Source organism: Pithys albifrons, chromosome 4 (assembly GCF_047495875.1).
Source record: "Pithys albifrons albifrons isolate INPA30051 chromosome 4, PitAlb_v1, whole genome shotgun sequence".
Taxonomy (NCBI): Eukaryota; Metazoa; Chordata; class Aves; order Passeriformes; family Thamnophilidae; genus Pithys; species Pithys albifrons.
Window position 1 is genome coordinate 32,027,425 of NC_092461.1, and position 13,623 is coordinate 32,041,047.

General features: G+C 40.5%; 1 protein-coding gene across 1 annotated transcript in view; it reads left to right on the top strand.

Moving 5' to 3' along the window:
- The first annotated feature begins 572 nt into the window (after positions 1–572).
- COL22A1 (collagen type XXII alpha 1 chain) overlaps positions 573–13,623 on the top strand; it is a 205,888-nt gene continuing 192,837 nt past the window's right edge. Inside the window, exons 1-2 of the mRNA XM_071553031.1 lie at positions 573–724; positions 4,809–5,375. Coding sequence (XP_071409132.1) covers positions 628–724; positions 4,809–5,375 — 664 coding nt within the window. The 5' untranslated portion in view covers positions 573–627. The remainder of the gene's footprint in view (positions 725–4,808; positions 5,376–13,623) is intronic.

A 13,623-nucleotide genomic window follows, 5' to 3' on the forward strand; every position in this document is an offset into this window, starting at 1 on the left:
TGAGCTTTTGCACTTCTTTAAGATAGACAGTTGAAAGACATGCTTTGAAGCTGCTGAGTTTACTCCTACAGAGAAGGACTGATGGCAACACATGCATATATGAAAAGAGGTGTATTTTTAACATTTGTCTTTTCTGAGGCTCCAGAACTAAAAGCAGCAATGAGTGAAGTGGAAGAGGGCTGTGTATGTGATTTGTAGTGGCTTGTATCTGGGCTCTGTGTTGTGTATCTCCTAATGATGAATGTGTGGGAGGGCCAGGTCAGGAATGGTTTCCACTCCAATGCGCTGATTGTGTAGTTGGCAATGGGCTCAATTAAAGTATAATAATCTGATAATCTCTCTCCTGTTTCCATTCAGCTGCTACACAGTGAATAGAGCCAGTGAACGAGTATAGCTTTTGAAAAGTAGGTGAACTCCTGCCTCTTTGTCTGAGCAGTTTGTGTCTAGTCAAGTAAAATGACAGGCAGAAGAGACGACTCTCCAAAATATTGCTCCCATGACTTGCATCATTACTGCCGTTTGTGTTTCTGTGAGATAACATTTGCTCTTTATTTTCCTTTCTAGGCTACAGATTGCATTTCTAGCAAGATTTCCACCACGAAGAAAAGACAAGCTGATGTGAGAAAGATGGATATGTCCATGAAAGGAAGATGCCGTTTGCCCCATCTCTTGGTTGTTCTCACATTCATGTTCAGCGGGGACAGAACTGAGGCACAAAGAGCCGGTATGCACCATTAGGTTGTTGCCTCATCCTCAGGAGTTGCTAGGGCTTTCCCATGTCTGAGAAGCTATCATTGCTAGGAAGAAAACCATAAAACACCCTAGACATTTGCTGCTAAAAATAAATAAAAAAGACCTTAGGGATAGAGATAGCTCATGGGTTCTGTTGCAAGCTTAGAAAGTTTAGCTCAGCTGCTCTTTCCCCACAGTTTTCTCTTGATATGTTTCTTTTCTCTGGATATGTTCCATCTACCCTCACACTGACATGGAGCTTGCTTCTTCTATCGCCTTCTGTGGGTGTCAGATGAGACCTGGTGAATCTTCTACCTGGCTGTGACTTTCCTAGTGAGCTAAATAGGGCCAAGGCATTGTTCATACCCTCTTGGTTCAAGATATTTAAAAGATATATTGATCTGGTGCTTAGGAGCATGGTTTAGTGGTGGGCTCAGAAGTGTTGGGTTAGTGCTTGAACTTGATGATCTTGAAGGTCTTTTCCAACCTCAATGATTCTATGATTCTACGCTTCTACAGAAGTGGCCCCTGGCACAGCTTTTGGCCTGGGCTGATGAACACTGCACCAAATGCCAATGAATGCATTAGAGGATGGTCCAGTTGAGGGACTGCTCCTATGGGCGGGACAAGGACATGTTGGGTTTTATGCAGAAGTAAAAAGAGCTGAGTTATCTGGCATCAATGATGTCACAGCTCAAATGAAAAGTGGTTTTAGACCCACATGGTTTTTGGGGACAAAAACCCAAAGGCATTTTGAAGTGGAGGTTTTCTGTCTCTTTTTGTAGGAAAGCTGCTGTTCTGTAGGCTTGAGTATTTATAAGAAAGAAAAAGCTTTTTTAGACCTTAACTCAGCTTAAGAAATAGCTGCTTTACAGTTTTCTTCTATGATCTATAGAAGGCTTTTTGGATTAAATTTAACAAGAATAAATACTCAGTAACCAAACAAAGTGAAATCTCACCTTTTTTTTCTGCTTCTGGATCAGTCACAGTAAGAACATAGCGGTGCTATTTATATGTCCATTCTGTGGTTACTTTAAATATTATTGGGCTTATGGCTTGTTTGTGAACTATTTTTAATGGGAATATTGTAGAACAGTTGGTTCAGCGTCTGAGTGGATGAACACAACTCCTTGAATTATCCTTCCAGAGAGCATTTCTGCAATTACAAAACTGAGATTTTGCTTTCTGTGAATTATCTCCCATATTCCCTTCTGCCAGTGAAAGATACTGTTATAGCATTCTTTTAAAACAATAGATCTTGTCCAACAGTGGCCATTACAGTCCTAAAAATGCAGATTAATATTTACTAAAAGCTTTTCTGCAGCATTTCATCTCCCTGCCACCAGATCTGTAAACAATCACTAACTCCAAGAAAATGATCCTGCAAGACCATGTTTTTCTGCCCTGCAATAGTGCCTTGCATAGACGTAACTTTTTAAACCTTAAATCCCCCTTGTTTTGAGACTTGTAGCCCTTGAGCACAGACAGGATTCATTCTGTCTGTTCTGTTTGTTTTTAAATTGCAGTCATGTCACCCGCCAAGGGTCGTTAAAATAAGAAACAGGAAGGTCTGCACCTTGTGAGTTCTGTTTTGCAGTTAGTCTCACCTAATTAACACTCTTTCAGGGAGAATAGATTAATATAATAATGAATTTGGGCAGAGGAGGTGGGGAAGTGTAGAGTCCTTGCTTGCCTTTTACTGTTATACATTCTATCTTTTATATTCTTCAAAAATGAAGTAGAAACACACTCGACAGTCTAGCTGACATACACAGATGTAATGTAACATATCCCATACTATAAAATTATATGTACCATCACCTCCACTCTCAAATTGCCTTTGAAAGACTTTTCCCAGACAGACTTTTCTTGCTCTGTAATTAGAGGTAATCATTCCCCCACTCCCAAAGTGTCATCACAGAATATGATCCCACATGTTGGTTGTGGCTGGGATAGAGTTAATTTTTTTTCACAGTAGCTGGTATGGGGCTTTGCTTTGCATTGTGCTGGAAACAGTGTTGGGAACACAGCAATGTTTTTGTTACTGCTGAGCAGAGCTAACAGAGAGTAAGAGCCTTTTTTTACTCCTCACTGCACCAGTGAGGAGACTGGAGGTGCACAAGAAACTGAGAGGTGACACAGTGAGGAAAACTGCCCTCAGCTGACCAAAGGGATATTCTATACCATATGGTTTCATGCTCAGAAGTAAAACTGGGGCAACATTTGACTGGAGGCTTCTGCTCAAGTACTCTCTGGGCATCAGCTGGCCAGTGGTGAGCAATTGTTTTCATTTGCATCACTTTACTTTCTTGGGGTTTATTTCTCTCCCTTTGTTATTTTCCTTTTCTTATAACTTCTTTTTTTGTCTTATTTTTCTTCTTATTTTATTTTAATGTATTTCATTTCAATTATTAAACTTTCTTATCTCAACCCATGAGTTTTCCCACTTTTACCCTTCCACTTCTCTTTCCTCCAATCCTGCTGGCAGGAAGTGAGAGGCTGTGAGGTGCTTAGCTTCCCGCTGGGGTTAAACTACTACAGGTTGTTTTCAATGAGACCCCTTGTGAATGGTTTGATCTCAATAGGATCCCAAGCCTTTGGGCATAGGTTGTTCCCACAGACACTGCAGAACCTGGGATGAAATCTGCTACAGAAGTCAGCACACCAGCAGATGATGCTCATTTTTCATCAGCACCTGCCACACTCCAGGTGTATATTCAATGACTCTCATGGCCTTCATACAATAACATGAGCACCGACCTACCATTTTATAACACCTACCTATAATGCTTCCACTCTTCTCTGGAGGTAAATCTTCTTTATGTGACTGAGCTTCCCACTCTCTCCTTTACCGTGCAGTGGACTGTTCTGGCATTTTTCCATTCAAGGCAAAGCCACAGCACCAGGATGAGCAAAAGCACCAGAGCTAACTTATGTAAAAATTTGGGTATAGGTCAAGATTTTGTGATCTTCCTGGAGGTTCAAATGATGGAATTTAGTAAGGAAATATTTACCATAGGTTCAGACAAACAGTTGTACTTTGTGAGGTGACATGAGACAAGAACTACTAGAGAAATACTGGTTGGTGCTTGTGACCAAATTGACTTTGTAGAGGAGCTTTCAGCCTTAGAACTCATATTTTATTAGAGATTATGGTCTGTAATAGTGAACATATGTATATATATAGACATTTTGTCCAGTTGGGGCATTATATTGATAAATGTTGGGCATTTGTGGGATGTTTATGGATCTATTGCCTCCTGACTTGCATATGTTCAGAAAAAGCTAAAAAACACCTCCTGACAGATCTACTATTTTGGCAAGTGTCTTAAAAATATATGACCAGTCTGGCTTGATAGGGCAAACAAGCTGCAATTAAAATACAATTGTGTTTCAGATTACACAGGCCTCACATTACAAATATCATGATTGGAGGCAAAGGGGTGGTTGTGGGGGTAAGCGACATTTTCCCTTACAAGGTAGCTGCCCTTTGTTGTCAAAGAAGACACCTCAAAATTCAGTGAGTCATTTTTTAGTCACTAGTCAGTGGCAGAGAGCCTCAAAAATGTTATAGATTTGCTGCACCAACACATCATGCTGAGCAAAAGAACCACTTCTAGCTAAGCATAAATAAATCATAATGTTAATGCACGAGGGAACATGAAAGCTTCACTACTCACAGTCAGAACTGGCATAGGCAAGGTCAGGACAGGTCTCTTGATCTGTCAAGGTCATTTCAAAGCACTGCATGAAAAAAGGCACTAAAACAAAGTCAGAAAAACAGTTTCATATACATGCAGATGGTGTAGGTGAAGGATTGAGCAGAGGCAGTGAGCAGTGTGGGAAGAGAAAACGTTTGCATTTCAAAAAGTGAAGTGTGTCCTGATGTGCAGATGTCCTGAAAAAAGTGAGGTGAATCACAAGGAAGAAAGGCTGAGAATGTGCACTTCCTCTGCAGGACAGGATTTGCTACCTCCTCCAAATTGCTCACTAGGGAGCCATGCCTAGGGAATACTTGATATGTCTGGTACTCTGCCTTCATCTTCCCTTAACAATATTTTCTACTGGTCTTCCAGGTTGCAAGAATGTCCACTATGACCTTGTCTTCATCTTGGATGCCTCCTCCAGTGTCGGAAAAGAAGATTTTGAGAAAGTTCGGCAGTGGGTGTCTAATTTGGTGGACACTTTTGAGATTGGCCCAGACAAAACCCGCGTAGGTGTGGTGAGATACAGTGATCATCCAACCACAGAGTTTGACCTGGGAAGGTATAAAACCCGTGAAGAAATCAAAGAGGCTGCACGAAAAATCCAGTATTATGGGGGTAACACAAACACTGGAGATGCTCTCAGGTATATCAACACCTACAGTTTTTCCAAAGAAGCTGGAGGGAGACTTAGTGATCGAACTGTTAACAAAGTGGCTATCCTTTTGACTGATGGAAGGAGCCAGGATTTTGTCTTGGATCCAGCCACTGCAGCCCATCAGGCCGGGATTAGGATCTTTGCTGTGGGTGTTGGAGAAGCCTTAAAAGAGGAACTTGATGAAATTGCTTCAGAGCCCAAGTCTGCTCACGTGTTTCATGTCTCTGATTACAATGCCATTGATAAAATTCGGGAGAAGCTGAGAAGACGTCTCTGTGAAAGTAAGTAGAGCTCCCAGTTCTGCACAATTGGAATAGGTTGAGTTATCATGTATGTATGGAAAGCTGTGATTTTTTTTCTTTCATGCTTATGATTCTAAGCTAATAACTTTATTTTTTTGTCTTCCACTAAGTTTAATTCTGTAACAAGTCACTGTTCAAAGCCAGGTTGGACGGAGCTTTGAGCAATCTGATCTAGTGGAAGGTGTACCTGTTCTTGGTAGGGTCTTGGAACTAGGTAATTTTTAAAGTCACATCCAACCCAAAGTATTCTATGATGTTATGATTATATTATTTTACTACATGAGATATGATGGTTTCTTCTGCCCAAGTCATTATTAACTATAGGTCAGCTTCTTATGGACAACCACAAAGCAAAACATTAATTCCCATTTGGTTCTGATATAGTCCAATTAATTTATAATATTTTGGACTACTGAATATGAAGGGTGACATCTTATTTATACAGAGATTTTGGGTTATTTTGTATAGTAACTGGTTTTTCCACTTTAATTTCTGGCATTGTACTGTGAAAAGAATGCTCTGGATGCTGCTGGGAATGATCCTTTAGGAAGCAAAAGGATGTTTGTGTTTTTCTGCCTTTCAGCATCTCAACTTTACTGACAACTGGTGTTCACTAGTTCTCTGACTGTTAACAACATAAGCCTTGGTGATATTTTGAATGACTTTAAATGAAGAAGAGCCTGTACAATTTACACTGAATAAATTACTCTGAATTTTCAGCTCCCTGCTGAAGAGGATGGGAATGGCATTGTGGCTGGTACTTCCTAGCCCTTTAATGGGAACAGGAATCACACAGTCCTTTCTCCTTCCACCATTGATAAATCACTCTCTTGTTCTTAGTGACTCCTTGTTTTGCTGATTTTTGTGGTATATGTTGTGGTTACTGTGAATTCTTTTGGTCAACAGCATGAGACAGCACTATGGTTTCTAGCTCTGACCTTGGAAGACAACATCTGAGTGTGATGCTGTGACACATTGCAGTGTTATGATAACCAGGTCTGTGGGCTGGCAAGTTGTTACTGTTAATGCCAATAAGTTGTCTCAAAAAATCCCTAGGCTTTGTAGATGACACTGTAAAGATCTTTTATTGATCTCTGTGACCTCCATTTACAAGAAAAAAAAGTGTTAATGTAAAGCTCTGGACTTACATAGGGTTCTTAAAGAGTGACTAGCACAAGCAGGCATTAATTGCTTGACATTGCCAAACAATATCAAGATGTGACTGCTTTTTCAGCCTGGACATAATTGGATATGGACAGTGTAATCTGAACACAAATGAAAGTCAATGTGGATAACGCATTTGAGCTGTGCAGGTTGAAGGAGCTCAGTCTTTTTTTCCTCAAAATCTTTTATAATCATACACATAATATCATACATATCATAATAGAGAAGGGCAAACCCTTTCGGTGGGCACACTTGGCCAACTCAAACAACTTCCTACTGCAGCTGCTGAACTCCCAAAATGTGATTTTCTTTTGGAATTCTATTACTTTCCTTTCCAAAGCAAGCGTTTTCTGCCCTTTGCACATAGATAATTTTTTGTTGCCTTCTCAAAAAACCCCATTTATCTATCTGTGTTAACATGGAATTTAAAAGTGGCGTGCTCAGGGAAACTGCTCTTTGGCAGAATCACTTTTATAATACTCATTTTAATTACTGTTTTGAATGCAGAATGTTTTTAATAGGCATGATATTTAGATTAAACATGAAAATCTTGTTGCCCCTGAAGCCAATCACTGAAACAGAAGATGAGATAGTGAGACCATGATTAACAGAAATACTAATGGAGATCAGTTAATTTTTTTGTTATCTGAATATGTGAGGTGGAACTGTTTTGAGGGGTGAGAGGGGCCTGATGGAGAACAGGACCAAGAGACTTCTTGTGTGTGTACCACTTTTAAATTCCATGTTAACACGGTAGGAACAGGAAAGGACTTCACTATAATGGCTGGGCCTTAAACATATTTAAAAGGTAAAATTTTAATAGCTGTTGCAGTCAACTTTCAGTGGCTTTAATGACAGCACTGCATAAAACAGAACATACAAACTACTGGATGGGTGGAAAATGTGACAGGGGCACATGCCAGGCTGCTGTTTAGTTTGTGCACATTCTAAGACAAAAGCATATATTGCCACAGCCAAGCTCAGGTTTTAATAGGTATAATCCCTTTTGAGCTCCAGGGAGAGACACGAAACAAAGGGCGGAAATGTTAGGAAGTTTTTTTGTTGCACTGACCAGTGATGAGTCTTCCAGTCCTTGTACTGCTGTGCTACCAAAATGTGAAGGGTCATGAAGTGTTGCAAATGCTGCATTTCATGCCAGCAGCTGTTCAGAATCGCTTGTCTCAGGTCTCACTGGATATCTGTCCTAGACTTAGTCATTCTATCTTGCTATATTTGACTGAATTTATTGCTAAGAACATGTCATTAAAGGCATTGATAGCATTTTAGCTCTTATTTGACCTTGTGGAAGTAAGCATAGCAGAATCGAAAAATAGCATGTCTGCTCAGTAGGACATTATGGCAGCAGGAGATATTTTTGCCAAACATCTCCATTGCAATCTGGACTATATTTGGCCGGTAAAAATGGGTGATGTTTTCACAGGAAAACAGAAGAGACACATTCTGCTGAAAATTCCATAGATGCTACATTCATCCTAAATAATGTTCCTGCTTATATGTCATATGGATAACAACAGGTAGCTATGAAATATTTAAAAATATACAAGCATCTGCTGCTGGTAGGTAAATACTAGGTTTATACTTGTCAAAGAAAGCTACTTGCTTTGATTTCAACTCATATTTAATTAAAGCTGGATTAGATAAGCTAATGTATGTACAAAGTTTTCAACCTGTGTTGAAACTGGCATCAGTGGTGCTTAACATTATCACCATTATTCCCCACCAGGGGAGGCATTGCACTGGTGACCAAAACACCCCTACCCGCTCAGAGCTAATCACTGATTGCAGTGCTTTGGATGTTTCAATACCTGAGTTTATTCTGTTATCATTAAGCTGGGCAGGTGATAAGATACAGTTTGCAAAGCTGAGAAAAAACATTCTCCAGCAACATTCTCACTGTTTACTGGCTCCATAAAGCAGAAGCTGGAGACTTGGCACCACTGGAGCACGCGGCCTGTATGTGCTATTACCAAGCCTCTGCTCTTCTGTAAAAATGAGATTTTACAACTTGAAAATAAATTTGGCTTTAGAGGTAAAGTCTTGGCTAGGTTTTGTGTGTGTTTTTTCTACAGCTAGTAATAGGAGAAACAGAAGCAGATGTTTTCTAAGGAAGGACTACAGGAGTATTATGCTCAGCATTGGTCTGTGTCCAGTAGTGTCTGTCTACAACCAGTTTTTAGTTGCCAGTGAGATTGATGATTTTCTCTGCAAGTATGTGGAAGACCAAAGGACTGTTATCACATGAATATCAAATGCTTTGCAAACAGGAGATGAGTCTGAATTGTTTCAACATTGGATTGGTACTAGTGGTTTGTCATTGATTTTAGTGGATATAGCGAGGCCTGCTGTAAGGTATCAAAAACAGTCACAAGTCCAGACAACTCACAGTATTTATTTTTCTATTTTTATATGTCTTTGTTGGATTTGAGTTGTGTGTGAAGTGCATAGAATGTAAGACTTATGCTACCACTGTTCTGTTACTGACAAAAAAGAGCTTTCAGCCCTCAAGGAAACACCCTGAACACCATTCAAAAATAATGGACTGAAATCTTCAGAAATGTCTTTGTTTTAGAGGTCAGCTTTGCTCAGGTTCATGATATATTCACAGAAGAATGGCACACTGTTTCTTCCTGGCCTTTAGTGTTAAAAATAAGTCATGCACAGAGCCCATGGCAAAGGGTAGGAATCCGAATAGCCATATCTTGACTGACAGCTCCTAAGAGACTAATCAATATAGTCAAATCTCACATGAATACTGAACTATTGGAGCACACCAACACCTAAGGGCATTTGCCTAACTTTTGACCTCCATTTGGTACTTCCTGTTGAGTTCTGGGATTTCACTGTAAAGCATTCATTTCTTGATAGCTTTGCATTAGAAATAAGAATTCAGGTGGCACTCAACAAGCTGTCAGGACTGAGAATCCTTAAGTATTTTCATGAACTCACTTGTGGTAATACTTTTAGTGCCTTTAATTTGTTGAGTTTGTGGACTTGGGAATTTATAGACTGGTTTTAATTTTATATGGTATGACTTTATTTGGCTTCTTCAGAAGTTCAGCACAGCAGTAGTCTTTCTTGGTCTTACTGCAAGAGCACTTTTTTCTTCCTCTGATGGCTTGTATGGACTCCCTACAAATGTGAATGTAGGTTTTTGTCATCTGACAGACTTGGTACATGCCACAAGGGAACTTTTACTTGGAAAAAAATCTGTGGCACACACCTCCATGTTGAATGTAGAGAAGCTTGAGGTGTTTTGGACTAATAACTGATATTTGACTGGTTTATTTTGACTGGTTAAACTCTAATTAGTGCAATAAGTTCCATGGACATAATCTAACTCCTGTGCTTCTAGCTCATGTTACATCACATCTGCCACAGGCAGCATTCTTAGTGGAATATTCCTCATTATGCTTCTTAAAAATATGTCCAGACTATATGCAGCTACTAAAATTTTGACTCTCACTTGAAAATCTATTCAATTCCAGATGGCTTGGAAAGTCTGTTAAAGGCTCAGCAGATAACTCCTGCTTTGTTAAAAGCTGCAGCTGGGCAGTGACCCAGCTGATGTCACCTCTGATATGTCTTGCTGCTTCTTGATGCTCTTCTCCCACAGCTGCAGTGGTGGCTTTCTCAAGCTCTTTGACATCTCCAACTTCTAGCAATCACTCACGTTACAGGTGACAGGATTCCTCCTCCTTTCATCACCACTCTTTCTGGCTAACTGTGGTGTCCTGTGAAGGCATGAAAGGTCTGTGATAGAATTTCCAACTGATTTATCTTTTGCTTGATTCTGAAGGAAAAAAATCACTCTTAACAGTTGGGAGGAGATAAAATATTTCATGGATTTAATCTTCTGCCATTAAGTAAGTTGAAGGACAGTCTGGTGTTTTGGATTTTGGCTCCAGAGAGCACAGCAGAGATATCATGTATTATTTTTTTCTTACAGAACATTTTATTTTCAAATCAATTGTCTGAACCTCTCAGATCTAATTTTCCATTTGGTCCAGCCATCACAGCTTAGAGAAGTAATGGTTCTAGGGCTGTTGTCTGGCAGGCAGAAAGCCTTGGTCTCAAGGAATGAGCAGTGACTCTGCTGGTTGGCCCTCAGTTCCTCCACAGATCATGTAGAACTGACTGCTTTCCAAGATCAGAACTGAAATTCTATTCTGTCACTGTGTAGTCTCCGTATAACTTCAATGTCCAAAAAGGGCCATTGAAGCTGGTGAAGGGTTAGAGAACAAGTCTTTTGAGAAGAGGCTGAGGGAGCTGGAGGTGTTTAGCGCAGAAAAAGGGAGTCTCAGGGAAGACCTTATCGGTCTTTACAACAACCTGAAAGGAGGTTGCAGCCAGATGGAGTGGGGTCAGTCTCTTCTCTGAGGTAACAAGTGATAGGACAAGAGGAAATTGCCTCAAGTTGCACCAAGGAATGGTTGCACAGATGGGATATTAGGAAAAATTTCTTCAGTGAAAGAATTGTTAAACAGTGCAGCAGGCTGCCAAGGGCTGTGGTGGAGTCACCATCCCTGGAGGTATTCAAAAGCTGTTTAGATGTGGCACTTAGGGACATGGTTTACTGTTGGACCTGGCAGTGCTGGGTTAACAGTTGGACTCAATATTCTTAAAGGTTTTTTTCAAACCTAAACAATTCTATGATTTTAAATAACTTCCTATTCTGCTTGGCACTCTGAAATGAATAGGTTTATTCTGAGATTTGCAAAAGTGCTGTTTTATGACCAGCCCTGCTTCTAAGAAAGAAAGGCTTGTTCCTCCTAACTGGATTCTCCCATCTGCCAGTACAGGCATTTATGTGGCCCCACCATGAACTACAGGAGGGAGCCAATGAATACTTTTGTTTTCTTTACCAGATTAGTTTTTACTCAGATTTAGTTCACCACGCAACCACAGGGACATGGGCTGTCCGGGGAGGAACCGGCACAAGCTGAGGACAACTAACTGGGAGTGGAAGACCTGGATTTGGCCCTTTGGTGCAGTACTAGCTCATATCAGCTTGACGAATGTTAGCCAAGGACTTCAGGAAACTGAGGAAAATCCTTCACATCCTCCCAGTGCAATTCTGAGCTTGTGCTCTGCTGTTCTCTGATTTGTGTGTATAAAGTTGATTGCTAGGCAGGTTTTTCCAATTCCAACTCCATTTCTAGGCTTCAGCACAACTTGCTTGCCTTGGATAAACAGCCTGCTAAACAAAATTATCCCACTGACGATGGATCTCTTCAGGATTCTGTTTCATTTTCCTTAAATAGGCTTTCCATTATGGTGTAATTGTACCTGCTTTACTACTGACTTAGCTCCTGGTTGTTCAGGGAGGGATGACAGAACTTTCCCTCCTCAGACATGCTCTGTGTCTGGCTGGGAGCATCTTGCTGGAAGTTGTTGGTAGGAGGGATGAGCAAGCTTGCCACCACCTTCACTTAGATATAGACTTGCTGTCAGTGCCTCCAGGCAGCACTTTGATATTTCTGTGCACCCAGGCAGCTTCTCTCCCCGAGAATGGATGTTAGCTCTGTTACAGTTTCAGAAAGTGATTTATTGATTTATTTTTCTTCCCTTGTACATTGGAAAAAGCAGTGTCTTAGACATTGCCTTCAGGTGATATTTCAGCTGCTGTGGCCTGATTGCTTCTTTTTGCTGGGGGTGAAATGATATGAATCCAACAGTCAGCCAAACAACTGGGTTTTAGAAATACGACTCTGACAAAACATGGTTTTACTTCTCATTATCATCATCATCATCATCATCATCATCATCATCATCATCATCATCATCATCATCATCACGGCTAGGTTTTGTGAATGAAGATTTGGGAAGGGCTCTACCCATGTGTGTGTGTCCTTCCAGTCTGCACAATGGACTTTTTAGATGAGGCACAGCGTGCACGGAGCTGGCCCCTCCCTTTAACTCCTAAGGTTCATCTGCCACGGCCAAACGAGCTTGGACGGTGACAGTGAAGTCCTCGGGACTAGAACCTACAGCCCTTGGTATTGCCAGGAGGTCTCCCATCCAAGTACAAACTGGGGCTGACCCTGCTTAGTTTCTGAGATCTGACAGGATTGGGCATCAGAGTGGCATTTAATTGCCTATTTCCTTCTACTTTTCTTTGATACAGTTTGTGAGAAAAGGAGTACATTCCAAACCTGCAAATTCATACAGATAACTGAGAACATTAATACAGGATTCTGAAGATAGAAATATAATAAAATTAGATCAATTAAACCTTTCGCATTTGCCTTTCTTATCTGTAGCCACTTTGTTTAGCGGTTGCAGACAAATGCATCATAAACCATAGACAATCACTTTACATAGAGCAATAAATCTCTGGGCTGCCAACAACATCTTGTCCAAAATCTCAGAATCTGGCTGGATGATAACATCTCTCCTAGCTTGTAATAGTTGGGGGTTTTTTTTGTATTTCACACATGAAATCTCTGTGAACAATGTTTGATCTGCAGTAAGACTAATTGTAAAGGCAAACAGAAGGTTAGACTCATAACAAATAAAAGTAAGTCCCAAATATTAAAAAGAAATATTGAGACAATCAGGGAGAGTATAGGTCTCAGTGGCAGGAGAAATTACATCTTATGAAAAAGTAATGTGACATTTAGAGAAAAAAAATTGGGGGGAAATGTAGTGACTATGGGAGCCATTTCTAAATAATGTCAAAGTGAAGGAGAAATAAAGAAATAGGAAGAGGCAAAAAGCTGAAACATGTTCTCATGTGCTGAAAGCTATTAGTAGCTTGCTTTTCAGCACTGTCTACAGCCCTCATTGATTTTGCAGGAGCTGTGGGTGCTCAGCAGTTTCAAAATTCAGCTATGGAGTCCAGCTGCAATCAGAAGGAGGCTTTCTGTCTGCTCCAGCAGAGTCCAAATGATGGGATAAAAGAGAGACTTATCCTTGGGCAGCACTGTGTATCTTGGTGTTTGCTTTCTGATGGAATAACACGGAATGCGCAGTAGAAAGAATAACCTCTAAAGCTGGCCAGATGCTCAGCAAGAGGCTAGGGCAAGGCACATGAAAAACCTCT